Raw genomic sequence first — 26,262 nt, 5'->3', positions numbered from 1 at the left:
ATGAAGGCACTCTGTGTTTATTGCCCTTTTCTGTTGGCTTGAAAGGGGTCAGCAGTGAAGGGTGCATGTGTGGGTTTTCTGAGTGGTAATGTTATGTGTAAATGTGTGTTATGGTACACACCTTCCCACAGGTTTATATTGTTGCTAAAGAGGTTGTGGGTTTGCTCACTCTTTGAGAGTCTATCCATCCCAATGTTGGGCAGCTAATAAGGAAACAGTTTTGTACAGTTGTACTAAAAATTGTCTGAAATTGTAAATAAGTGTGATGTATACACTTGTTAGAGGTAAGGATACACACTACCTGTATAATATTTGATAATTTAATGTTCGAGTTTTTTAAAATAATTTTATTTCTAATTTCCTCCCATTTTCTCCCCAATTTACATGAACAATTACCCAACCCACTCATTAGGACTCCTCCTATCACTAGTGATGCCCCAACACCAGGAGAGTGAAGGCTAGCACATGTCTCCTCCGATATACGTTAAGTAAGCCACCGCCTCTTTTTGAACTGCTGCTGATGCAGCATTGCCCAGTAGCATCACAGCGCACTCAGAGGAGAGGGCAGCGACTCGGTTCTGATATATCAGCTCACAGACGCCTCGAGCTGATCGACATCACCCTTTGGAGTGATAAGGGGAAAGAGCACTTTGTGCTCTCTCAGGGCTCCGGTAGCTGATGGCAAGCTTCAAACCAGTGATCTTCTGATCACAGTGGCAGCGCTCAGCCTGCTGGACCACTCTGTGCCCCATATGTTTGGGTTTAATAAGCATGTTGGTGCAATATTTATTGTTTGTGTAGTTAAAAAAATGAAACAATAGCGCTAATATCAAAAGATTGAACAATTTCATGAATTAGAGCAAGATATGTAACATTTTTACAGATTTTAAAGCTGCTATAGAGTGTCTTCTAACTAGAGGTGGGTAATCCAGGTCCATAAAGTAAAAATATATATCCTAGGGTTTTATTCCAGCAGTTGAAACCAAATTATGGGATTTTTTATTTTGAATGGACCTGGATTACCCATCTCTAGTCTCAGACCGATACAGACTCTGTTTTACTGGCAGTATTAAAAAATAGCCCACCATCTGTAGCATGACCATGACTTCCTCACAAGAACTCGAAGTTACATTTCACAGTTCTGTTTCAGAGCTGTGGCGAAGCACATAAGACAGCTGTGAAATAAATAAAGAGCGGTGATGATTGTCTGCCAACGTTTCATTTTCTTCATGACTTCAGAAAGTGTGATTTACAGTTATTTTAGGTTGCCACACTGGAACAAAAATACAGATTAATACAAAGGTGTTAAAAGACATTATCCTAAAGCTGTTTAAATGTCTGTAGGAGATGCTTTAGCTTTAACTTATGTGTGGAATTTGTGAATAAGGAGCCATTAGTGGGCTAAGAGCTGGTCAGTTGCAGTACCTTGCATTCATTCAGCAGCTACATAGCCATACATGGCACTTGTGCTTTGAAAATGTAAAGAGTCTGGTGTCTTTTTTGTGTATAACATAAACTGACCTAAATACTATATGTAATACATATTTGTAGAATGTTTAAAAAAAAACTTGTCTCATGAAGAAGTAGAATTAAGATGGCTAACTGGATAACCCTCTTGAGAGTATAGCACTGTTGTAGTAAGTATCCAACACAGCAGAGCCATTAATGACCACAACTAATGGCACTTAAGCTCCACAGCGAAGTCCAGTATACAAACCATGGTGGTTTCACTTATGTGTTTGTTTGAAAATCATGACACCAAGCATTTAGTTAAACAGAACATTTATATTGGCCCATTTGTTAGGAAAGGTTTACATTTTGAACGAGCAGTGACAAACAACAAAAAACAAAGACAAAGAAAGATTAAATCTCATTCAGACTTCAAAACCCTAACTCACATTGGACTGCCTAGGATTTGGTTCATTCCAGGGCAAAGCTCTTTTTCTTTTACACACTCTTTTCTTTTGAAACTATTGATTTTAAGCTGTGGTAATACGACATAGCAACATTAAATGAGACCCACTGAACACTGAAGGCTTCTCCACTTTTGTTGCACACTTGGTTTTCTTTGTCTGAGCTCTCAGTTGAGGTTATCTTCAGCTTTTCCTCTCTGAGTAAACAATATCACGGTTGCCCTTTGTAATATTTGGATTTGATAGCTAACTTTCTCACAGCTGTCTCTTTTGCTATCATTCAAACTCTGTTTCTGTTTGCCTCCAGAAGGTTTTTTGACAGTGCAGAGGGTCCTTTTTTATCCTTAAGATAAAACATGTCTGAAAGAGAGTGCATGTCTGGACTCCAGATAGACCAGATACACTTTTCTTTTCCAGTTTCTTCTCCGAATAAGGTGTTGTACTGTAATAAATAACTACCATAATAAAGTCCTTCATCTGCTTCTTAAGTGTAAGAGTACTGAGCCCACCTGAATTCAGTGTCCACTGTGTGGACTGTGTATGTTTTTGTGAGGTGAGGATACACTTGGGGTACTCCAGAATCCAGAGCAGATCCTACCTCACTACACAGTAAAGGATCATTCAGGATTATCATCAGATATTAAGGGAACGTGCTTAGTTTAAGTACTGGCAGCTCTTGTCTGCAGAGCTTCAGTCAGTATTTTATTATTTGAACTGTGGAGTATGTCAAAGAAATCAATGTTTCCACACTCTGGGTTGGCAGGTATTAGAAGTCTGTTATCTGAAGGTTGACATCATGTCAAAAAATGACGAAAAAATTATGTCTTTTGAAGTAAATGAAAGTAATTGTACTGTCATTTAAATCTTGCAATTTGTCAAAAAAGTGCCTTTAATCTTTAAATGTACAGATGTTACATATTTCAGCCATTTTTAGCAGCAATCAACAACTTCATGAACCACCATACAAATGTTTGTTTTAACCAATATACATTTAAGCATTTTCAAGAAAATAGTGATATAGAGCATAACTCCTTATTACCTAAATCACAGCTCATATGAAAAGCATTGGGAGAGTGAAACCACTAATATCCACGCAAGTTGAAACCCAGCCAGGTGGATAAAACTGCTATGGAACTACATCTCTAAATGTCCCTTTGAGCATCTCCAAGTGTCCCATTGGACAGTTCCAAGTAAACTTTTAGGCATCTCCAAGTGTCCCTTTGGGTGTCTCCAAGTGTTCCTTTGGACATGTCCAAGGGTCCCTTTTGGGCATCTCCAGGTGTCCCTTTCAGCATCTCCAAGTGTCCCTTTGGGCAGCCCCAAGTGTCCTTTTGGGCATCTGCAAGTGTCTCTTTGGGAATCTCCAAGTGTCCCATTGGACATTTCCAAGTAAACTTTTGGGCATCTCCAAGTGTCATTTTGGGTATATCCAATTGTCCCTTTTGGCATCTCCAAGTGTCCCTTTGGATATATCCAAGTGTCAATTTAGGCATCTCCAAGTGTCCTTTTGGGCATCTCCAAGTGTCATTTTGGGCATCTCCAAGTGTCCCTTTGGGCATCTCCAAGTGTCCTTTTGGGCATCTCCAAGTGTCTCATTGGGCATTTCCAAGTGTCATTTTGGGCATCTCCAAGTGTCCCTTTGGGTGTCTCCAGGTGTTCTTTTGGATGTGTCCAAGTGTCCCTTTTGGCATCTCCTAGTGTCCTTTTGGGCATCTGCAAGTGTCTCTTTGGGAATCTCCAAGTGTCCCATTGGACATTTCCAAGTAAACTTTTGGGCATCTCCAAGTGTCATTTTGGGTATATCCAATTGTCCCTTTTGGCATCTCCAAGTGTCCCTTTGAATATATCCAAGTGTCCTTTTGGGCATCTCCAAGTGTCGCTTTGGGCATCTCCAAGTGTCCCTTTGGGCATCTCCTGGAGTTATTTTGGGCATCTCCAAGTGTCCCTTTGGGTGTCTCCAAGTGTTCCTTTGGATGTGTCCAAGTGTCCATTTGGGCATCTCCAAGTGTCCCTTTGGATATATCCAAGTGTCAATTTAGGCATCTCCAAGTGTCCCTTTGGGCATCTCCAAGTGTCATTTTGGGCATCTCCAAGTGTCCCTTTGGGCATCTCCAAGTGTCCTTTTGGGCATCTCCAAGTGTCTCATTGGGCATCTCCAAGTGTCATTTTGGGCATCTCCAAGTGTCCCATTGGACAGTTCCAAGTAAACTTTTAGGCATCTCCAAGTGTCCCTATAATCTCCAAGTGTCTCATTGGGCATCTCCAAGTGTCATTTTGGGCATCTCCAAGTGTCCCTTTGGGTGTCTCCAGGTGTCCTTTTGGATGTGTCCAAGTGTCCCTTTTGGCATCTCCTAGTGTCCATTTGGGCATCTCTGAGTGTCCTTTTCGGCATTTCCAAGTGTCCCTTTGAGCATCTCCAAGTGCCATTTTGGGCATCTCCAAGTATCCCTTTGGGCATCTCCTAGTGTTATTTTGGGCATCTCCAAGTGTCCCTTTGGGTGTCTCCAAGTGTTCCTTTGGATGTGTCCAAGTGTCCATTTGGGCATCTCCAAGTGTCCCTTTTGGGCATCTCCAAGTGTCCCTTTGGGCTTCTCCAAGTGTCCCTTTCGGCATCTCCAGGTGTCCCTTTAGGCATCTCCAAGTGTCCCTTTGGGCAGCACCAAGTGTCATTTTGGGCTTCTCCAAGTGTCCCTTTGGGCGTCTCCAAGTGTCCCTTTAGGCATCTCCAAGTGTCATTTTGGGTATATCCAAGTGTCCCATTGGACATTTCCAATTAAACTTTTGGGCATTTCCAAGTGTCCCTTTGAGCATCTCCAAGTGTCATTTTGGGCATCTCCAAGTGTCCCTTTGGGCATCTCCAAGTGTCATTTTGGGCATCTCCAAGTGTCCCTTTGGGTGTCTCCAAGTGTTCCTTTGGACGTGTCCAAGTGTCCCTTTGGGCATATCCAAGTGTCCCTTTGGCTCGTTTTCTGCACAACAACTGAGCACTCTCTCCGCTTTTAGACTCTTTGGCTCGTTTTCTGCACGACAACTAAGCACTCTTGCCGCTTTTAGATTCTTTGGCCCGTTTTCTGCACTAAAACTAAGCACTCTCTCCGCTTTTAGACTCTTTGGCCCGTTTTTTGCACTGCACTTCATCTCGCCTCTTTTAGACTCTTGGGCACGTTTTTTTGCGCTACAGCTGAGCACTCTCTCCGCTTTTAGACTCTTTGGCCCGTTTTCTGACCCCTAGCATTCAATCATTGAATCTCACATTATAAAAACCTGCTTAATACCGGGCCAACATTCATTTTATTTCTAAAATACCTTGCGGGCCACTCCAAAAAAGGAAACGGGCAGCAGTTTGGACACCCCTGCAGGACGTCATTATTTTAATATCCAAAACAAAGTTGGAAGAGGTATGAATAAAGATAGAAGCAAAAAAGAGGAAGATGTCATTTCTACAATGTGCTTTGGACATATGGGACTCAACAGCTCAACTATATTTGTTAAAGACACTTGTTAATGGGGATCTGCGAGTGCAGTGACAGCCAGGAGACCGTAGATCATGTACTTGTAGTTTTCTTAATACTACCTAGAAAGACAAAGACTATTTGCTCAACTAAAGTAAACTGACTCAGTTTAAAGAGCAAATTACAGTTAAACAAAGTGAAGTCCGCTTCAAATACTTCTGTAGTTTCCTGAAAAATAGAGGAGTAATTAACAGGATTTAGTCATAGCCAGCAGAGATATTTAGAGACTCTCTACAATCTCTACACACTTCACAGCGCCACAGTAAACATACATGAAACTTTAAAGCAGGAAAGTGAATAATCAGTGATAGTCAGATATATGTCCTCATCTCTATCTTATCACCTCCTCTCTTTTGCTGGACTGCAGCTCTGCTGTATTTATCAGAGAGCAGGAGGATTAAACTGCACTGAGGAATTGCTACTAGCTTTAGCTGCTTGTGTTGGACTGAGAGGCTCCAGCTGCTGTGTAGAGATCCGGGTATCAGGAGGAGCAGGTGGGATTGTTCGCGGCCTCAAACACACATTACAGCGCTCGGTAAGAATTTCCACATCTCTTCTGTATTTCTGTAGTTCTCTCTGTTTAGCGGCACCAAGACTGAGCTCTCGCCCCCTCAGGTGTATCGTTCTCATTGGTGGAAAGACTTATTTCACGACCAATGAGAAGCGCTGTTCAGTTTGTGTGATTGAATATAACCGGGCAGAGCTACTGACGGAGGGCAGTAGAATTATCTCATGCAAAACGCTCTGCTTTAATAGACTAATCTCCTGTATTTCAAAAGAGCTTACATTTAGACACAGCAATTTAAACTAATACCATTATCAATTTTTGGGAGAACATAAAGTACATTTTAACTTAAACAGGTCTAAAGACATCTGTGCTGGCTGCTGTACAATGTACAGATTGGTATGCAAGAGACCAGCTGCATTTTGACTATGAATTGTTGAATTTGTGGCTAAACTGATTCATCTAAATAAACTTATGTAATGCTCTCCATATTTGCAGAGCTGCTTGCTGCTCTAAAGTATGTATTAACAAGTTTTCAACAACAAAGGGATGAAAAATAATTATTAAATATAGACACACATTAAAAGTGCATCCTGTGCGTAAAAACGCATTCCGTGCGTAAAAGCGCATCCTGTGCGTAAAAGCGCATGCCGTGCGTAAAAGCGCATCCCGTGCGTAAAAGCGCATCCCGTGCGTAAAAGCGAGTTTTGTGCAAAAAAGGGCATGCCGTGCGTAAAAACGCATTCCTTGAATAAAAGCGCATCCCGTGCGTAAAAATACATGAAAAAGCGCACGGTGCAAAAACCCAGTGTGTAAAAAACGCATTTTGTACATAAAAACTAGCGCTGTGTGTCAAAGCTCACTTCAGGCGCGTAGCAGCAAATTCTGGGCCCTGTACACTCGCAATGTCAGTGGGCTCCTATCAAGTACATGAAGAACGTGAGCAAAAAAGCGGTATTTATCTAAAATAAAAAGCATTAATAAAGTTTTAAGCTACAATCTCTGGCAAAGATATATGGCAAAAATCATGATCACAATTATTTTTGATTGATATTGAGATCACAGTTATTTAACATGATTATTCATTGGCTTTGGTAACATCATGAATTTATTGAGCGTTGATAATAGCTTTTAAGCACTGCACTGCAATGCTAAGTCTTTTTACCAGACAAAAATAATCAATTGCTTTATTGTTTAATATATTACTAGTGTGTACTCGCACCTACAGAGATATTGGTAGGCTATTTACATGTTGATATATGCAGCAGAAATATTGCTAGGTGGATCATTTATTAAGTCTCAGCACTGTTTCTCTTTCAGCTCTGCTGTGTTAGTAGACAATAGGCTATAGCACACGCACTGAACCAAAATAAAACTTACTTATAACTTATAATAAATCTCTCTCTCTCTCTCTCTCTCTCTCTCTTGAACCAACATACCAACGTAAGGGGGAGTTTCTAAGACCGGTTAATGTCGATATCTAACGTTACGCGGCTCATAATTATCTTTATTCTTACAGCAGCAGCAGCCTGGTTGGTAATTTGCTAAGCTAACGGCTTCACGTGAGCCTACAGACATCAGCAGCAGCTGTGTGGAGAGGACTACATTAACTTTAATTACACTTAGCATAACAAGCAAACTCTGTTCACCTTTGGGAAAGAACGCCGTCAACAGCTGCCTCCCCTCACTCTGCCTTCTTTCTTTCTTCTTCTGATAACCTGATTTCTGTTTTAGGGGCAGCATGAAGTCTCTAACCCCCCCAGGTCATTTAATCTGGGCTCACTGACGGTACACCTGTAGCCGGGTCGCTGTCGGGCGGACCAAACCATCTTGCGCCTCCAGGAGGGGGCTCCCAGAATGTCCCATATGTTGAGAGGACTGTAACTAAAGTTAATTCTCTCAGTAGATGTTATCAATAATTTTTGATAGATTAATTAATAAATAGTTAATTAGAGGGCCCAATTCAATAATAAAAATACCACTAAAAATAAATTAATAAATCAGGATTTTTATGGGCCCCTCTCCCTACTTGGGCCCTGGGTAGTCAGGTCCACTTTTCCCCCCACTACCACGCCCATGGCTCACTTAGTGCATAAAAAGCGCGCGCGTTAAAATGCCGTGCTTTATGTGAATAAAAACTTGCCCTGTGTGTAATCTTCCTCAGAGAGTGCTCAAGCTACAATCCAAAAAGATATACAGAAAAACACGTGAAAACTCAGCGGTTTATAATTTGTTTTAATTCTATTTATACTTTGTATCTTTATATTATTAATATTAACCTGGTTAATGTATGGATCCTGTCACATTGGATAGTTCAGGGTAATGTGTGGCTCTTTTTAACAAACATGAGAAAAATCCTCTAACAGTGTTTCCTATAATTAAATCCTAATCTACGATTAAAAAAAAACCATTACTTTACAGTGGCCTAATATGAAACACACACTCTCTACTGTACTGAGTATCAGGAGGAGCAGGTGGGATTGTTCGCGGCCTCACACACATTACAGCGCTTGGTAGGAATTCTCCTTCTGTATCTCTTTGTTTAGCGGCGCCAGGACAGATCTCCCGCCCCGTCAGGCCTATCGTTCTCATTAGTTTAAAAAATAGTTTCAGGATCATTGAGAAGCACTATACATTTTTACAGAAAATAACCGTAGATTTTTTTTGTTTGTTTTTTTTTTTTTATGTGAAAAGAGTATATACTTGAAAATCACAGTAAAAACATGTTTTAATGAATCTGTATGAACAGCCGAAATCTGTACATTTAAATGACTAGTCCTCTGTTTTTTAACTCAACTGTACAATTTTTAAGGCATTTTAATGTTAATTAATGGGGTCTCAGTAAAAACACACTCACTGACGTATAAACACAATCTTTGGTGTAAAAATACAGACCAGTAAACTATTTTTTACATTTTTCTGTAACAAATATGTAACACACATTAGAAAATCAAATTAATATTAATTTAATTAAATAATTCATAAATTAAAATAACAGAACTGTGCCATAAAATTACTTGTAATATATTGCAATAAAATACAACTGCACATTTTATTTTTAAGAGCAATTGTTAATTATCAAACGTAAAATTATAGTAAAATATGAATGATTTATTTTCTCTATAGCCGAAAGTATAACATATACAAATTATTGAATGCCGGTTCTCATTTCCATGTTCAGGTGTATAAAACCAAGCACCTAGGCATTCAGACAGCGTTTAGAAACATTAGTAAAATAATGGGTGACTCTCAGGAACTCAGTGTAACATTTCTCCTCTCTTATTATGTATCTTATTGTACACTGATACCTTGGTTAACAAACCAGCTGTAAAGTAATGCCACACTACATGACTTTTTGAGTCTTCAGTCATTGTGCTGTTTACACTACACGACTCGTTGTGCTGTAATCCTGAGTCCTTCAGTTGTTGAGACTTTCACACTAAATGACTGATCAGCGACACGGCTTCACAAATTACAGGATTTCTCATCGTGGGAAATCGCTGTCTCACCTGGCTGCTCTTCAGAAACGCACACGAAAACTAGCAATGCCATTACAGAGAATCTCTACACAGAAGAATATGCACTCACAGTGAGTCCAACATGAACGGGTTCATATGAAGCAACTGAGCAAAATCAGAGTTTATAAATGTCTGATCAGTTGTATACTGAAATATGTCCTCAACACAAAAAATGTCATGTTTCAGTACCGCAATTTTTTTTTATTTTTTTTTCATTTCCCCAGTTATAAACTTTATATAAACTTTTCAGTGCTTTAGGTGAGCAATTTGTTTGTTAATGCCAGGTTCACCCTACACGATTTTGGGCCAGTTTTTCAGCCGCCGACAGTTTTTCGTTGATCGCCGACAAAAACTTTGCTTGGAGGCAAATCGGGGATCACTCGCCGCGTCGCTGACTGATCGCCGACCAGTCGCAGACGCCCGGCAAATATTCAACCTGTTTAATATTTGGCTCAGTCTGCGACTAGACGTCAGGAGCAGCGGCTACATACAGCCCATGAGATCACAGAAAGAGAACCACGGATCCAAAACTCACCATAGCTGTTTATGGAGAGTCTGACCACCCTACCATTCCCCCTGTTGTATCATTAAATGACTCTAGAGGGAGCCAGTGAGTGAGTCCTTAATGAATAGGGGTGAATAGAGCTAAAAGCTAAAAGCTTTAAATTAAAAATAATTATAAACTACTTGTTCTGAATATTTTAGAATTTTAGAAAGTAGAATAATGTATTTTACTTAAAACAATAAGAAAGTTTGCCTGTTTATTTCAGTTTATCTAAAAAAATCAGGTTTTACACTGTAAAGCACTACCATTACTGCTACTGTGAGCTGATTGGTTGGTGAGCTGATCCTGAAGATACAGGTAAAACATTTTAAAAGGTTTATAACTGGAGTTCAACATGAAAAAATGATCTGTGGTACAAAAACTTTTGACATAGTTCTGTGTTGAGGACATAAGTATATATTTCAATATAAAACTGATCAGACATTTATAAACTCTGGTTTTGCTCAGTTGCTTCATATGAACCCATTCATGTTGGACTAATTGCGAGTGCACCTCTATAGAGATTCTCTGGCTTGGTATCGCTAGTTTTCGTGTGCATTTTGTTCAGCCGTGTTCTCGTGACGAAACGTGTTTCTAGTGAGCAGTCAGTTGAGTCGGTGATTTCCCTCGACGAGAAATCGTGTAATTTGTGACCCCGTGTTGCTGATCAGTCATGTAGTGTGAAAGTCTCAACAACTAAAGGACCCAGGATTGCAGCACAACCAGTCATGTAGTTTTAACAGCACAATGACTGACAACTCAAAAAGTCGTGTAGTGTGAACCTGGCATAATAAGAGTATGTTAAGACGATAATGGTGAGTATCACTGTGTTTTCTTGACTAATGCTGCAGTATATGTTGATGAAAGTGTTTGTTTTAAGTGTGGTTTAGAAAGTTCTGGGGCCACCATATATCAAGATGTGAAAGACAATAAAATGATTCTTCTTTACTTAAAACAATGATTAATGTATCTTTAAATTTATAGAATAAAGCCACTTTTACTTCAAAAGACATGCAATTTGATATTTTCATTCTATATTTTGCTTGAATACTTCTACTAAGTAATATAATTACAACATTATTTAAATGATGTCAACCATCAGATAACAGACTTCAAATTAATTAATGAAGTATTTTTACATTTTAGGAATGTTTACTAACAGAAAAATCAGGCCCGTAGCCAGGGGGGATCGAAGGGTTCGTTCGATCCCCCCCACCCCCCCTCAGCCACCCCAAGACCCAAGACAAAATTGGTAAGTTGCTGAGTGCAGGGCTTCTATATCTTTACAACTCCCCTGCGTTAAAAGTGCCGGGCTCGGCTTAGCCCAATAGTATATTGTACATGTAACACCGGATTATTACTGTTATTATTGCGATAACTCCAAAGTCTGGATTTTAGTTGATTTTTAAGAAATGTAGGTTAAGTGACAATAATATTCAGTCACTCACTTTGCAATGCTGACGATCAAGATAGGGTGTATTTTACTCTCAACATGCCTGTTGCTCCTAAGGCCATATATAAAATACAGTATAGAGGTGTAAAAAGGGGGTTAACCTCTTAACACGCCTTGGCCCGCCGGCGGGCCAGAAAAATATCATATTTAATATCTGGCTGTGTTTATGAATACTTATAGGTTCAAAATAGACACCCAACATACCATTTTAAAGCTTTTCAGTTATCTAGCCTATTTAGCCGTATCTCCTTTCAGAAAATACACATTTAGGGCGAAATATGCCTAGTTTATGAAAGTTATGAAATATTATTTTCATATTTGCGTTTTTCGTACACCATTCGAACCGTCTGCCTCTCCGGATTTTTACAGAGTACACAAACAACATTGAACTCAACAGTTAGCCGAGTATAGATTATTAAAATACTAAAATCTGAATATAAAAAAACTATATTTTAAAATGGTAAGTATCTTTTCCACACAGCCTGCAATGTCATGAACAACCTCTGAAATATTAGTGCCAGATTCATGCAAATGCAGTTTTTCTACATTGCCACTAAAAATGCACACAAAGTTTGATGTCGGTTGGGTCCCAAAATGTCTGATTTCCCGTAAAATGACCCTAAAGGAGAGGAAAAATAGACAGACAATGAATCAACGCAACAGAGACAGACAGCAAGAGAGATATAGAGGAGGGAGAGCAACAACAGACCTAGGCAACAGAGAGAGACAACGAAGTCCCAGCACAGTTGTAGGAAGATTTGAATAAGACAGAACAATTCAATTTATATTATTATTAATTCATGTTTAAGTTTTAATGACCATACCAATAGTGTACCTCATGAAGTAATTCTTATCTATTTATGTCAATAGTAGAGAGATAGACAATAAAGGACAGCAACATCAGAGACAGACAATGGAGGGCAGCAACAGAGACAATGGAACAAAGCAACAGACAACTGAGGTGAGCAACAGAGACAGACAATGAAGTCACATCACAGATGTAGGAAGTTTGAGTAACACTTACATTTATATCAAATTTATGTTAACAGTGGGGATCAACAACAGATTCACAACAAACTTATAATGAATAAAATATGTCTAAATTAAAAGGTTTGAAGTGTGCTCGTGTATTTAGGGGGCATTGGAGTAGAGAGCCAAATGAAGTCCACTTTTGGGGGAAAAAGATCCCCACCATCACAATGCTGGCTACGGGCCTGAAAATGCATGTAATTTACTATACATACTCTAAAATTTCAGAGAACAGATACAAGGAAAGGCTGTAATTTTACAGAAAGTAATTTTAGGTACGGTAATTTTCTGTAATTTTAGGGTAACTGTTTGACAGCTTTTAACTTTTTACAGTGTATAGATAACAGCACACAAACAGTATGCTGTAGCCATTAAAAATGGTGGAGCTCGCTATCTTTCTGCTGAACAGGTAATCACTGCACTTCAGTAAGGTTGCTAACCATAGCCAGGAAAGATATTTCAGTGGGAAAGTTTCAGTTTAAAAGTGGGAAAATGGAAAAGCACTTTTTTTTTTTGCTTTCCAGCATCAATAAACAGAACTGAATAGAAGTGTCAGGTTGCCATAAATATGGTTTGAAAATTAAGATTGCAATTTGCATTATCGCATTAGTATGTTGCATTTTTACATTAAAACAGCCTCAAAATATTGTTTTGCTCCACTGATCTACAATAAGGAAAACAGTGTCTTTATTGTTACTATTCCAGGCTTGATACACTACTAACTGCACTATATATCTTTGGTAAAGCAGGCAGGACAACACATCACATAGTTTGTTAAATCTGGTAACAATACTCTTAACCAGAGCAAATTATAAGGTTACTCCTATTATTACAGTGGTGGGCAAGTGTATTGTACAGCAGCATGAGTCCCCCAGACCAGGGATTAAACCACAGTCTCCCACATTACATTACATTACATTACATTTGGCAGACGCTTTTGTCCAAAGCGACTTACAATAATGAAGTACAAAGTAATAGGAATTTAGATAACCCATTTTTAGATAGGGCTTAAAGGAGGTCGAAGGGAAATAAAGGGATAGAGAAGTGAAGGAGGGGAAGAAGGAAATGGGGTTAGAAGTGTTAGAGGTGTTAGGAGAGTAAGTGCTCTTTGAAGAGCTCTGTCTTCAGGAGTCTCTTAAAGATAGCGAGAGATTCTCCTGATCTGGTAGTGGAAGGTAGTTTGTTCCACCATTGGGGAACTCTGTATGAGAACAGTCTGGATTGCTTTGTGTGAGTGTTTGGCAAAGCGAGGCGACGTTCATTGGAGGAGCGCAGCGGCCGGGAGGTAGCGTAAGCCTTCAGGAGCGAGTGCAGGTAGGAAGGAGCTGTTCTGTCATCACCTTGTAGGCGATTGTAAGAGTTTTGAATTTGATGCGAGCATCAACTGGTAGCCAGTGGAGCTCAATGAGCAGCGGGGTGACATTGTGTGGTAACTGACTGGCAGAGAGTGTTGTTATCCACTGTGCCACACCAACCTTCATGCAATTTTAGTGATGGTACTCAGCAGAAATGCATGTGTAATGTCTGTCCTTTAGTAGTAGTGGCTCAAAGTGCAATTGTAAGAGCCCAGCAGCAAGAAAACATTATTTAAAACAATTATTATTTTATAATGCTGCTTTAAAGAAGTTAGTATCAGCTGATTTTTATAGCTTTTCCTCAAACAAATGGTTTCTTCAATGGTTTGTTAAAAATGCAATGGTCATACATATTGTAGAACCATTGAAAACCTATTGAAGTGTTTTTTTTTTTTTGCCATTTTTTAGCCATTGGAAAAAAAAAGACTTGCATGTGAAAAGAACATGTTCAGGACCAATCAGAACCCTTTTGCTATGATAATCTATGTTTCTGTTATCTATCTGTTCTTAGGTAAGGTTTCCAGTAGAATTCTGAGCACATACTACTTGACTACACATTAATGGTAGTTTGGTTGCAGTGAAGAAAACATAATAAGGGAACCTAATAGATGGAATAGATGGAGTGTGTAACTGAAACCTTAAGTGGACCAAAATGAATGCACGTTTAAGAATGGGGATTTTTTTTTTTTTACTTAAAGCCTTATTTACAGCAATTACTTTAAATTGTGCTATTACATACAGTTCATAATGTGAGGGCACTTGTAGGGCATCAAATTACATTTAGGATCTTTCATCAGTGTTGGTTCATTCGGTTTTCCCATAGGCTCCTGTCATCATATATTTGCATTTGGTTATGACCTCCCTTTACTTATCACCAGTGTGCTGTCTGTTGCCTAAAGCTGCCTTTTCTTAGATGTGCAATACCATTTCATATATTGGGAAGCTACCAGATCCCAGTGTTATAGGCTGTAAAGTAAGAGCAAGTTACTTAAACCTTATTTTTACAAGTTTGAAGATCTCTGAACTCTATTTTAATGAGTTGTACTGGCTGATAAGTTCACTCTATTAGTAATAAAAGAGTAAAATAATATTAAGTAATCTGACTAAAACACAAAATCTATTTTTTTAGAGTGACCTTTTAAAGATTCATCCATTCAAATGCTTTTGAGAGATATCATGGTTATATCGTTTCTCTTTAATAACAAACCTATTTTGTGAAAGTGTACAAAAAATAAAGAATAATTAAGTACACAAAACATAACAAAATAATCTTTTCCTTATTTGCTCTATCTGATCATTGATAGGACTGAAATAATACTGTATATAAGAATTCCCACTTTTCTGCACCGAAAGGAACATGCCCCTAAAGCTACAGTTTAATCTTTTTTGAGACAACTATTTCTGTACACCAATTATACACCCTCAGATCACCTGCTCTCTAGCCTCTGTGATTCACACCTGTCACTTTTATTAATAACAAGTAGGCCTCGCTGACAATTATCAAGTCTTGCATTAGTGTGCAGCAGTTCACAACTCTGTCTGTGTCTGCGAGGCTCTCTCTCTCTCTCTGCCAGTGGCTACAGCTAAACTGGGGCCTGCTGTGAATTAAGCTATTCTTACATTATAGAAAACACAAGCATTACCTAAACACCTCTAATGAACATAGACATTATCTGAACATTCGTAAAAAGATTCATATAACTGTGATATAAAATAAAACCTGGATTCAATGCTCTTTGCAGTATAGGCATAATTTTCTTCTTTAAATTATTGTTTTAAAAAATCTTTTTATGTTTTTGCTTCTTCTACATCAGCATCAGCCTTCATTTCCGTTCCACTTGGTAAAATTCATATTTCCTTACTAAAGCAGTTGATATTTTTGGTTTTATAAACCATACACAGCTCCTACACAGTGTCCTCAGTATGTTTAATAGGTGATTAAAAAAAGCAACATTTTTTGATAAAAATAAAATGAAGGAACTCCAGCCAGACTGAAGAATCTGCTAAACATTAAAACAGCTGGCTCCATCTAGTGTCTAGTTGAATGAACATACACACAGAGAGTGTTAAATAGAAAACACATTGCCAATATAAAAAACAAACTTTTTAATAAATATGTACAAATAAAATAACATTAAATGTAACAGTTCTAAAATAGCCTTCATCTGCTCTTGTTTATAAAGATGTAGAAGCTTAAACTATTGATGACTAAAAAACTAAACATATTAAAATAAACTATAACTTCCAAAAGTTTCCAGTTAGGAATCGGTATAGAATTTTCTTTTACCTTATTCTGCTAAATTAATTATTGCCTTAACTTCTACCGTTACCATTAAAATTACTGGATGTCTTAAAAGCATTGTCAGGAATATTAATCTGCTAAAATCTGCTCATTTGAAAACATTTGTGACCTGTAGTTTAAGTAAGTCCTCCTTTATATTTATGAAACTGTTATGCTCCTAAGATCTTAAGCATTGTTTAATAAATGGTATGTGTGGAGGTTGTGTACATGATAAAAGTCTAACCTGATTAAAAAAAACAATCAGAAAAAATGTTTAAAAAAATATATTTTAAAAATCGAAATTTCTCTTTGTTTCGTGTAAATCCGTTCCACTTGGTAAAACTCATATTTCTTTACTAAAGCAGTTGATATTTTGGTTATAAACCCCACACAGGTCCGACACATGTAATTCTGTAATAATTGAATGGCTAAACAAATTATGATAAGGGGGCTTTTTTAAGAATATCAATATATGAAAAGAGGAAATACTGTCACAGCTGAATCCTTCATTGTGTGTATCAGGATTTTGCTTTCCTGCCATTAATATCACTAAAGAGCATGCGGTCAGGATTTTTCTCCCCAGTTTTTTCCCGTTTCGCTTTCAGCACAATAAAATGCTGAATGACGGTGTTCTTGTTCAGCATCAGTTTTACATTCTTTTTAACATCATTGTTTCTGAAGTACAGAATGGCTGTAAGTTGATTCTCACTGTAAATGAAGAAAGAATAGGAGGACTAAGTCAATTAAAATGCACAATATTATAAAAACAACACAAATAGGCTTTAACATGATGAATGACAAAATTTAAAGCCATTTATTTACCTGATATCAGGATAATTGTTTAAAAATGGTTCCAAAAGATTTGTTATGTCTCTCTCATTCTTCTGTTCAATTATCAGACTAAGCTGATCTCCTAGTGGGTGAAGCCATTCTAAGGTTGATCCCTGAGTCGAGAAGACAAAAAGACTTTTGTAAATGTAGTTCATGGTAATATTCCACCTGAACATAGAACAAACTGTATTTTACCATTTCTCTGAACAGTCTCTTGAAATCACCCCACTGGTCTGTAATCTTTTCAGCAGCAGATTTGTTCTTGTTGCCTTTGCACGAGTACTCTTTCTTCAGTAGCTGAGTGATGTACTCTTTCACCACATGGTAGTGCAGGTCATTAGCGTAGGACTGCATAAAAGATTAATTAATGTGTCCATAAGAAATGAATCTACAAAGTTATGTACAGTATATAACTGAAGTCAAACTAATGGGACTCACTTGTGCAGCAAGAGGTCTCATTGTTGTTCCAAATCCAGAGTATGTCTCTAATCGTTTTTTTAATTCTTTAAAATCATCATTTGTCTTCAGCCATGTCCTGGTCATCATATTTTTCATGAAGGCCTAAAACAAAACATTGTATGTTTAACTAAACATTTTTTTTTTTACTATGATCACTATTGGAAATGTGATCATTTTAATCTGGTTCTACTTCCAGTTCATCCCACCTCAGTTTCAGCTCTGAACTGTTTCAGCAGAGCTTGTCTCAGATTGAGAAGCAGTTTGTCAAGTTCCCTCCCCAGCTCTTCCACTTGATCTGGGCAGCTCTCTCTGTAACTCTCCACATGCTCTCTAGAACAGAAACACAATGTTTAAAGCTTTACGTGTACTTAAGAAAAAAGGTCTGTTTTTATCTAGTTGTGTTTATCTAAATTATTTAACTTTGATTTGATTGCAGACAGTATGATTCCAATATATTTAATATTTTATCTGCTCAACTTCATAAACTCTCATGATTTTTGATCCCACAAACAGCACAACGTTAAGAACCATCATTCAATAATAGTTGATAAAACCAGATAGAATTCCTTTGGCAAACATTCTCAAATGCCCCTTAAAACACCTGACTGTGCAAAACAGAAGCCTTATGCTAACCATGTCCAGAATTAGCATCCAATTCTCTAGGCGCTGATGTGTCTGGTATGGATCATCACTTAGTGAAAACAGGGTTTGTGGTCACACAAATCAGTATTCCAGGTGTATTTTGCAAAACAATGGATGCCATGTGCTCTGGACCAAAGATTATAAAGTAGCATTCGGACTGTTAATCAACAACAAATCCAAAAGCAGTTTCGGGTTTGTGGGTGTGTCCGTACCATTCTGTGATGTAGTAAAATGCACTAAAATACTTAAAACCTGTTTTCAAGATAACAATGCAAAACCACATTTTGCACACATTTTGCTGCATTTGCAGGCCTAAAATGCAGGAATTGATATACAGGGTGAGTCAAAAGTCACAGAAATGAAAAATGGTTTTCCAAGATTACAGCCATGAACTGGAATAAAACAGTATCCAGCAGCCTTTGACTCACCTGTACACCTGTAGTCAATATTACATGAATTGTTTTTATACCTGCAATCAAATAAAAGTCAAAGCAAAACTGTGTGCTTTTTCTTTTGCATTGTCCATACTGTCCCAACATTTTCTGATTTGGGGTTGTACTACAGATGTGTATGGGCCTATGTGTTCTGCACCATTTTGTTTAGTTGGAGACCCCTGATGTGGATTTCATTATGTAGAATGAAAACAATTACTGCAGTTTCTTTATCACTTTTTTTTATTATCAGGCACTTTTTAAAATTTGGCCAAATTGAAAAATTATATACAAATGAAAATTATATAAACAGGAGATTTGAGGTCCCCAGATTGAGGTCCCCAGTTTACGAACTGCTGTTATACACAAATTAATAATGTTACATAAACATGTTGCTTTAAAGAAGTTTTGTGTATCTATGTAAAACAATCACTGATTTTCTCTGATAATGTTCATGTCAGGAATCTCACATTGCAAGATTCCAGTAACAAATATTTGTAACCAGCTTCTACAGATTTAATCTCAGTAAAAATGACAGTAAAAATAATGTACTGTAATGTACTTCCCAACAGATTCACGCAGTGAATGAGCCTTTTCACGTACATTTAATAAAATATTACTTTTACTGAAAACTTACCTGAGTGAGCTGAAGGTGTTTGCGTACACACTGTGATATTTACAGTATAGACAACAGTCCAGTATATCTGGGCCCAACAAGGAGGAAGTCTGATTTGTAAACTCTTTCTCAAAACTGGTTAAAAAGAGAAGAGTTGGAGGTGAGATGTGTTTTACCTTTGGCAAAGTTGGAACTTTGAATTTCAGCAGATGTTTAGAGCACAGATCATGTCGGTACAGTGTGTACAGTGAAGTGTACAGTGTTTTACCTGTTGGGGAAGTGTTTCAGTGCTTCTAGACAGGAGCACAAAACTCTCCTTTTCAAGCTTTCATCAATCTTCCCAGAATTGTCAGCATAACTTGCTATAAGCTAAAAAAATGTATGTCATTCAATCAGTCTATAAACAGTGTTTGCTGTTATCAACACCTACCAGTTCAACAAGGTTTCTATGTACAGTGACATGCCAAAATAATGGGATAGACATAAACTGATTATGAAGTGTTACCCTAGGGAACAGTTTGGAAATGCCACATTTGTATAAGATGTGAGGAGCACATTCCCAGACAAACCAAGTCTCCCTGAAGCTGCGGGAGTCTCCCGCATTTCGGTAGTGGCTCCTTGATGCCCGCGAGTCACATATAATCTCCCGGAATTCAGAACGAGTGCCCCAAACGCGCACACAGGCCACAGACTTTTTTTTCTCTAACCGTGTGTGGGAAGGAGAGAGAGCAAACAGAGAGGGTTCTGATTGGCCTGTTCTCTGCAAAGAGTCTGTGAGACAGCCTATCAGTTTTTAGTGTGGGCGGGCAGTGTTTTTCCCGCTCCCGGACGGGATTTGTTCAGTGAGTGAGAAAAAGCAGATCATGGTGGAGGCGGTGAAAGAAAAAATATAAAACTCATTTCACCTCTGAATACTCTAAATTTAATTAAAAAAAGTAAAATTAATTAAAATAAAAGTAAAGTTTCGTTATCCTTTGATGTGTGTACAAGTTTGTTCTTTTTTTTTTTTGGCGGGGGGCTGGGTGGGGGGGAAACCTCCCTGAAATCAACTTTTGCAACTTGGGATGTCTGCATTTCATTTCTGGGGTAGTGTTGTGTCATTTAACATTTCCTCATCCATAGCATTACACGTGTACCAGAGAGGTACAGTGGACAGAGAAACTAAAGTTAAAGATCATGATCAGCGACATCTGTCTAAAATTGTCTGAGCAAACAGACAAATTTCATGGTCCAATAATAGATCAAAAATAACTCCATGGACCCTATTTTTCACCCTGCTCAAAGCAACTTTATGGTGTATTGCTATCTTGGCAGGAAAAAAAACAGGTGCGCCACCAACACAAAAAAAGTAAAGACAGTCTACCAATAGACGTTCATTGCTATCTTGGCAATTTGGGCCAACACAAACACAAATTTTACATTAACACTAAAAAGAACTCTAAATAAAATAACATTGTTGTAATTTTACGTTATGTCCAAAACATACCAGTGAATAATTAAAGAAAATTATTACATGCCTTTTGTACTTTTTTGGTAACGAAAGAGTATTTTTCCTGTTGTTATGATAGAAAAGACACACTGACACTCCCTAAATCAAGCTGCATGCTGTGCCCTAAAATAGGGGCCCTATGTTGTTATCCAAGCTTAAATAAAAAATGTGTTGCGTAATTATAAAATGCAGTAAATGGAGAAAAGCTCAGTGCAACTTGTTTTACATACTTTACAGATGTCAATATGAATTTCAGATATGATGAATCCTCCATCTTCTGTGTTCTTGGGCATGTCTTTCTTCATCCACACATCCTCCTTCTCAACTTTGATGATATTGCTCAATAAGGACTTAAGCTCCTCCTGTTGAAAAAGTCACAAAAGAAGAAACAAATAAATGAAATAAATGTGCTTATTGCTGTTTTTACTACATATTGGTGTTTTTTACCTGTAGGCAGTTGCAGTATTTGTCCTTAATCTGATCTAGAAAGGGGTCAGGTAGCGTAAAAGCCATTTGTTTCCTCATCTCTGGCTGCAAGGATGGACTACCAAGGATCTTCTCACTGTAAGGAAAGATGCAAAGCGTTTTGCACAATTTTATAATAATAAAAATATATTTTTTTTATTTACAAAAGTTTTAAAGTTTTAAATCAAATGGGAAGCTTTTTACCCATGATATTGGTTGATGGCGAAATCAAGCATGGCATAGTAATCTTTGAGTTCTGTGATCTTTCCCAGAAGCTCCTTTAGGTGTTCTCCAATAATCTTGTGACAAGAAGAAACGTAGGTTTCAAACACATTAAAGCTCGCTGGGTACAAGTTTAAAAGGTCTGTCTTCACTTTCTCCAACAGTTCCACAATCTCTTTGCCCAGATGACCCAAATGAACTGCCAACCAGGAAGCATTTTCTTCACAGCTGTCCAGCTGGACCCCCTTGATTGTGTCTCTCACACCGTCCTGCACGGCAGACTTCCAGACATCCCCCCATCGTTTCAGTCGCCCCACGTCTTTTCTCTTTTTCTCCTCCTGGATGATGATAGTGACATACTCCAGCAGCTTTTTGTTGTAGGATGCCAGGGAAGGGGATTGTTTGATGATATCAATCACTTTGGTTCTCAGGGTCTCATAGAGCATAGACAGGTCTTTCTCTTCATTACTTATTTGTAGAAAAGGTGTTTTCTCTCCCAGAGCTTCATGCTCCCGTTGAAACTTCATTCGCAGAGACTGCATGTGCGGATAGGCCTCTTCCAAGCGACTTTGTTCTAAAAGTTTATTAATCTCCATGACTGCAATAATGGATAGAGCAAAATCACAATATTTTTCAGTTTTAAATGACCAGTTCTGTATATGTTTACAATTTTAATAAGATATTAAGCATCAAAATGTTTGCTGTCCTCTTATATCATTCAATAAGCACAATAGTTGGAGCCGGACCAATACTATCTTTCAGGACAGGAAAAAAGTTCTTCAAAATTTCAGTTCCACCATAAATGCTGGCACAATGCCTCTATAATCACACAACCTTGTGTTGTGTCATTTTTAATAGCGACATAGTTTAAGAGTATATCTACGCTAATGGGTGTGGTGGTCTTGAAGTGAGCTGTGTTCAGGTAAGTTTCTGGTGTATTGCTATTTTGGCAACAGATAACACAGGTGCTCCACTGACCGAAATGAACCTAGACAAAAGTAAACAGTCAGACGTTCACTGCTATCTTGGCAATGCAGACAGGTTACCTATGTTTAGCACGCGTATATCTCTGATTGTTGCCCACACACATGGACAAGCAGCTGGCACAGACCCAACATTTACATCAACAATAAACAGAATACAAAATAAAGTATCTTTGCTGTTCTTCTTAATGACCTGCTTGCACATCTTCACAGCATAAACGTACAGGTCAGTTTCCTCTGCTGAGAAGAGCAGAAGCATAAGCCATTAAAATACCATTCTGCCTTTTAAACAGCCAAAACATAACCATGATTAATCAAGAGAATAAGTACATGCCTTTTGCACATTTTTGAGCCACGCAAGGTGTAATTTTCCCACCGTTATGATAGCAAAGACACACTGTCACGCCCTAAATCAAGCTGCATGGTGTTCGGTTGATGGCTCGCCTAGAGCACGCTAAAATAGGGCCCTATCTCTGGTTCTATACCCTTTCCATTTTACCCTTAAATAGTTAAGCAGTTACAGGTGCTTGGATGAACCTGCGGCACCATTTAAGCTGATACAAAGCTGCATTGGCCTCTTTTTGTTCTGTTACACCTTATGAGCTGCAGCTCTCATAAAATACGTTTTTTTGGGTTGTTTAAAAAAAACTTTACACACCTGACAGAGGTTTGGATGAAACAATATGGATTAATGGTTTAGAGATTTCACAAAGAGCATTGCTTATTCTCTCCACTACTGTCACCTCTGGCAGATCTTCAGTTAAGTCTGATTCAACTGGTTTAATCTTCCGATGGGAGGGAATAACTGTAGGTGAATCTAAACAATAAAAGGACACAAATCAATTACAGTCTGTACCATTCTCTAAAGCTTTTAAAGTTAAAAAAGTTACTTTTCCTACCGTTATAACAGCAAAGACACACTGACGCACCCTAAATCAAGCTGCATGATGTTCAGTTAATGGCTGGCCTATAGCTCACTAAAACAGGGCCTTAACTCTGCCTTATTTACCCTTTTCATTATACCCTTAAACAGTGATGGAGTAACAGGTGCTTGGATGAAACTGCAGCACTATTTAAGCTGATACAAAGCTGCATTGGCTTCTTTTTATTCTGTTCCACCTTACGAGCTGCAGCTGCCATAGAATTAGTGTTTCTTTTGTTTGGAAGTGAAACTTCCTTTTCTTAACATTTTAGTTATTTTACCTTAAATTCTACATCGGCATCCATGAATGCTTTTCATAGATTAACTCTGTAAGAAGCAGTCTAAAATCACCCCATTTTGTTCTGTGTACATATGTTTATTCTTTAACCAACAAAGCAGGGAAAATAGTAGTAGAGAGTCAGGTGTAACTGTCAATAATGCTCACTTGTGTCTCACAGACTTTAGATAAAAGGGCCCTTAATCAGACTTTTGCTTAGGGCCCCAGGGAATTCCGGACCGGCTCTGATAATAACATACTTTATACAGAGAGAGACAAGCAGTGGTAATGAATAAAACGTTACACACCTGAAAGAGGTTTGGATGGAACATTATGGATTAATGGTTCAGAGAGCTCACAAACCACATCGCTCTCCACTACTGTCACCTCTGCCAGATTTCCGGTTAAGTCTGATTCAACTGGTACAGTCTTCCGATGGGAGAGAATAACTATGGGTGAATCTAAACAATAAAAAGACACAAATCAATTAACATAGACATAGAAAAACTGCATTACAGGTAAGTGGATATATTTATGTCAGACATTTCGTATTTGTTTTGCACTGTTGGTAATTTTGTGATTCTGTTGGTAATTTGTGTCACTGTTGGTAAAAGTGATTCATGAAGATTTTATTTGTGCGGTACACCACAGTAATCTGTGTGGGTTGTGGCATCCAAATCTGCCCACCAATCCCCAGTCCTATTTCTACACCCAGGGTTGCCAGCTATACATATACACTGTTGTATATACACTGCATATATATCGACTGATCAGCTAAAGAGCAAGACTCGTCATTGCTTGTCACTGTGTGTCAATCTGGCAACCCATGTGAGCTGGGGAGGAGAAAATTAGAATCCTATTGTTATTTTGCACCCTTATTTTGCACCTCTCATTTATTAGTAATTGTTCCTTTACATTACAAAAGAAAGGTTCTCAATAAAGAAATTACTTCACAAGTTGATGTTTTTAATATTTTTTTGTTTCATGAGAAGAGCTGTTCTGGATGTACTTAAAGAATGACTCTTGTACATGCTAGTCACTTCTGCTTTTAGTATGCTTGTGTATTGAATGGGTGTTCTCAGTTCTGCCCTGAACTTCTGATATTAATAATTTACTTTTTGTTTTGCTGTTGCATTTTTACAATTTACAATAAATTGTAAAAAAGGTTCCCTGTTGAACTTGGCAGTGAAATACTGTTTTGAAATAATGAGAATACACTGTTTATTAAAATGTTTTATAAAAATGTGATTTTATGATTAGTATGTGACAGAATTGAGATAAATAACTTTATAAATAATTTCATTTTATTTACTGCAAACAGGAGTCTAACAGGCATGCTAGATGGTAATCAAACAACATCCTAGATAGAAAATGAGCTAAAAACCTTTGATTAACAATGTTTGCTGTGTACCCTGCGATGAATTGGCAGCCTGTCCAAAGTGCATCCTGCCTACCGCCTGATTCCGCCGGCTGGAATAGGCTTCAGCAGGCTTTCATTTAGTAACGCAATGAATGAATGAGCCTTAATAGATTTTACAATTTCATACTGATCAAAAACTCAAACATGAATCTTCTTAATCGTACTACATGTCTTTCTGATGCACTCAGAAAAAAAAAAAAAACATAAAGTAGTATTTACTATTTTAATGGAATTGAAAGAATTTCTATGTGCAAATTTAGGGACAGAAAGAATTTTTTTTCACATAAGAGTTTTTTATACAAATTCTGCTCACACTTTCCTTGCTTTAAGGGTTAAATAGCAGTGTATTATCTCCAAATCACAAATATTTGAAGCCTGCATCCATGCTTCACATGCTAAGATATGCAGAGATAGCAGTCTTTGCAGAAGCATCCTGTACTACATCTTCTATATTATTTATAAAAAAGAAAGGATTTGAATCAGACTAAACCTGACAGACTGATTTAGAAAAATCTTGCTTAACTTGTTAAAATGTAGGTTTGTTTTAGAGCAAAGTTTGTCATATTACCCAGATTCTTATATTTGCAACAGTCATAAAACAGTTCTTACCTTCATCATCTTGACCATTATCATCATGCAACTCGGATTGAAAACAGGCAAAAATCGTTCTGCAGGCACAGCAAGATGCCATGTTTCAGAACAGAAGCCTCTCTTGTGAACGACTAAAAAACCTTAAGTGTGTAAACTACTTCTACTTCACAGGTGTTTAGCAGCTTCCTGAAAGTCATGTGATTTTGAGGTTTATGAAGGAAGGATGGAGAGGGTGGTTTCGCATGTGAGAGCCACGCTTCTCTGTGTAACACTTTTTTTTTCGTACATTGGGGTATGCTTCAGCACTCTCAATGGTAATAAAGAATAAACCATTTGAAGAACATAACGTTCTGCGGAAATATGAATGTTTTATCAGGAACATACAATTTTGGCAATGTGCTGATTAAGAAAGTTAGCTGCGAATATCATGTTCAACACTTAGTGTGAAATGTGAGCATTTTGATTTTGTGGCAGAATAAACCTGAAAAGTATTACTACAGCCAAAAGGAAATAAAAGGCCTTCTTAGAAAAATGTGTTAACAAAATGCTATAATAACAATATTAATAAGAATTTGTTATCTATTTCCAAAAGCTACACATCATAACCTAAAAGCACAAAGAATGAGCCCCACACAGACCGTGAGAAACACAAAGAAAACAGGCAGCGGTGGGCATGTCATTTCCTGGATGAGTTCAGCTCACTGTTTTTTTTTCTTTTTTTTCTTTCTGTTTTGCAGAGCATCAACTGTCTGAGATGCATAACCACAACACCTAGCAACTCAGTCTCAAGCATCTGTAGCTCAG

The 26,262-nt window shown here is 37.9% G+C and overlaps 1 protein-coding gene across 2 annotated transcripts; it reads right to left on the bottom strand.

Moving 5' to 3' along the window:
* Window positions 1-15,963: 15,963 nt before the first annotated feature.
* Window positions 15,964-25,846, bottom strand: LOC103024928 (exocyst complex component 3-like protein 4). Of its 2 annotated transcripts, XM_049481746.1 has the most exons (13): window positions 25,477-25,846; window positions 23,756-23,908; window positions 22,907-23,065; window positions 21,248-21,863; window positions 21,026-21,140; window positions 20,809-20,940; window positions 19,358-19,458; window positions 19,111-19,224; window positions 17,607-17,730; window positions 17,380-17,502; window positions 17,137-17,289; window positions 16,933-17,054; window positions 15,964-16,818 (listed from the first exon to the last, which is right to left on the bottom strand). In XM_049481746.1, the coding sequence occupies exons 1-13, from the start codon at window positions 25,556-25,558 to the stop codon at window positions 16,629-16,631; spliced, it is 2,184 nt and encodes a 727-aa protein (XP_049337703.1). In that variant the 5' UTR covers window positions 25,559-25,846; the 3' UTR covers window positions 15,964-16,628. The 2 variants fall into 2 exon arrangements, with proteins under 2 accessions (XP_049337703.1, XP_049337704.1); XM_049481747.1 differs by lacking the exon at window positions 22,907-23,065 and having other exon boundaries at window positions 25,477-25,843.
* Between the last annotated feature and the right edge of the window lie 416 nt (window positions 25,847-26,262).

The sequence above is a fragment of the Astyanax mexicanus genome, chromosome 7, assembly GCF_023375975.1.
Source record: "Astyanax mexicanus isolate ESR-SI-001 chromosome 7, AstMex3_surface, whole genome shotgun sequence".
NCBI classification, from domain to species: domain Eukaryota; kingdom Metazoa; phylum Chordata; class Actinopteri; order Characiformes; family Acestrorhamphidae; genus Astyanax; species Astyanax mexicanus.
Note: the sequence above shows the minus strand (reverse complement) of the source record. Positions and strands in the feature narration are given on the sequence as shown.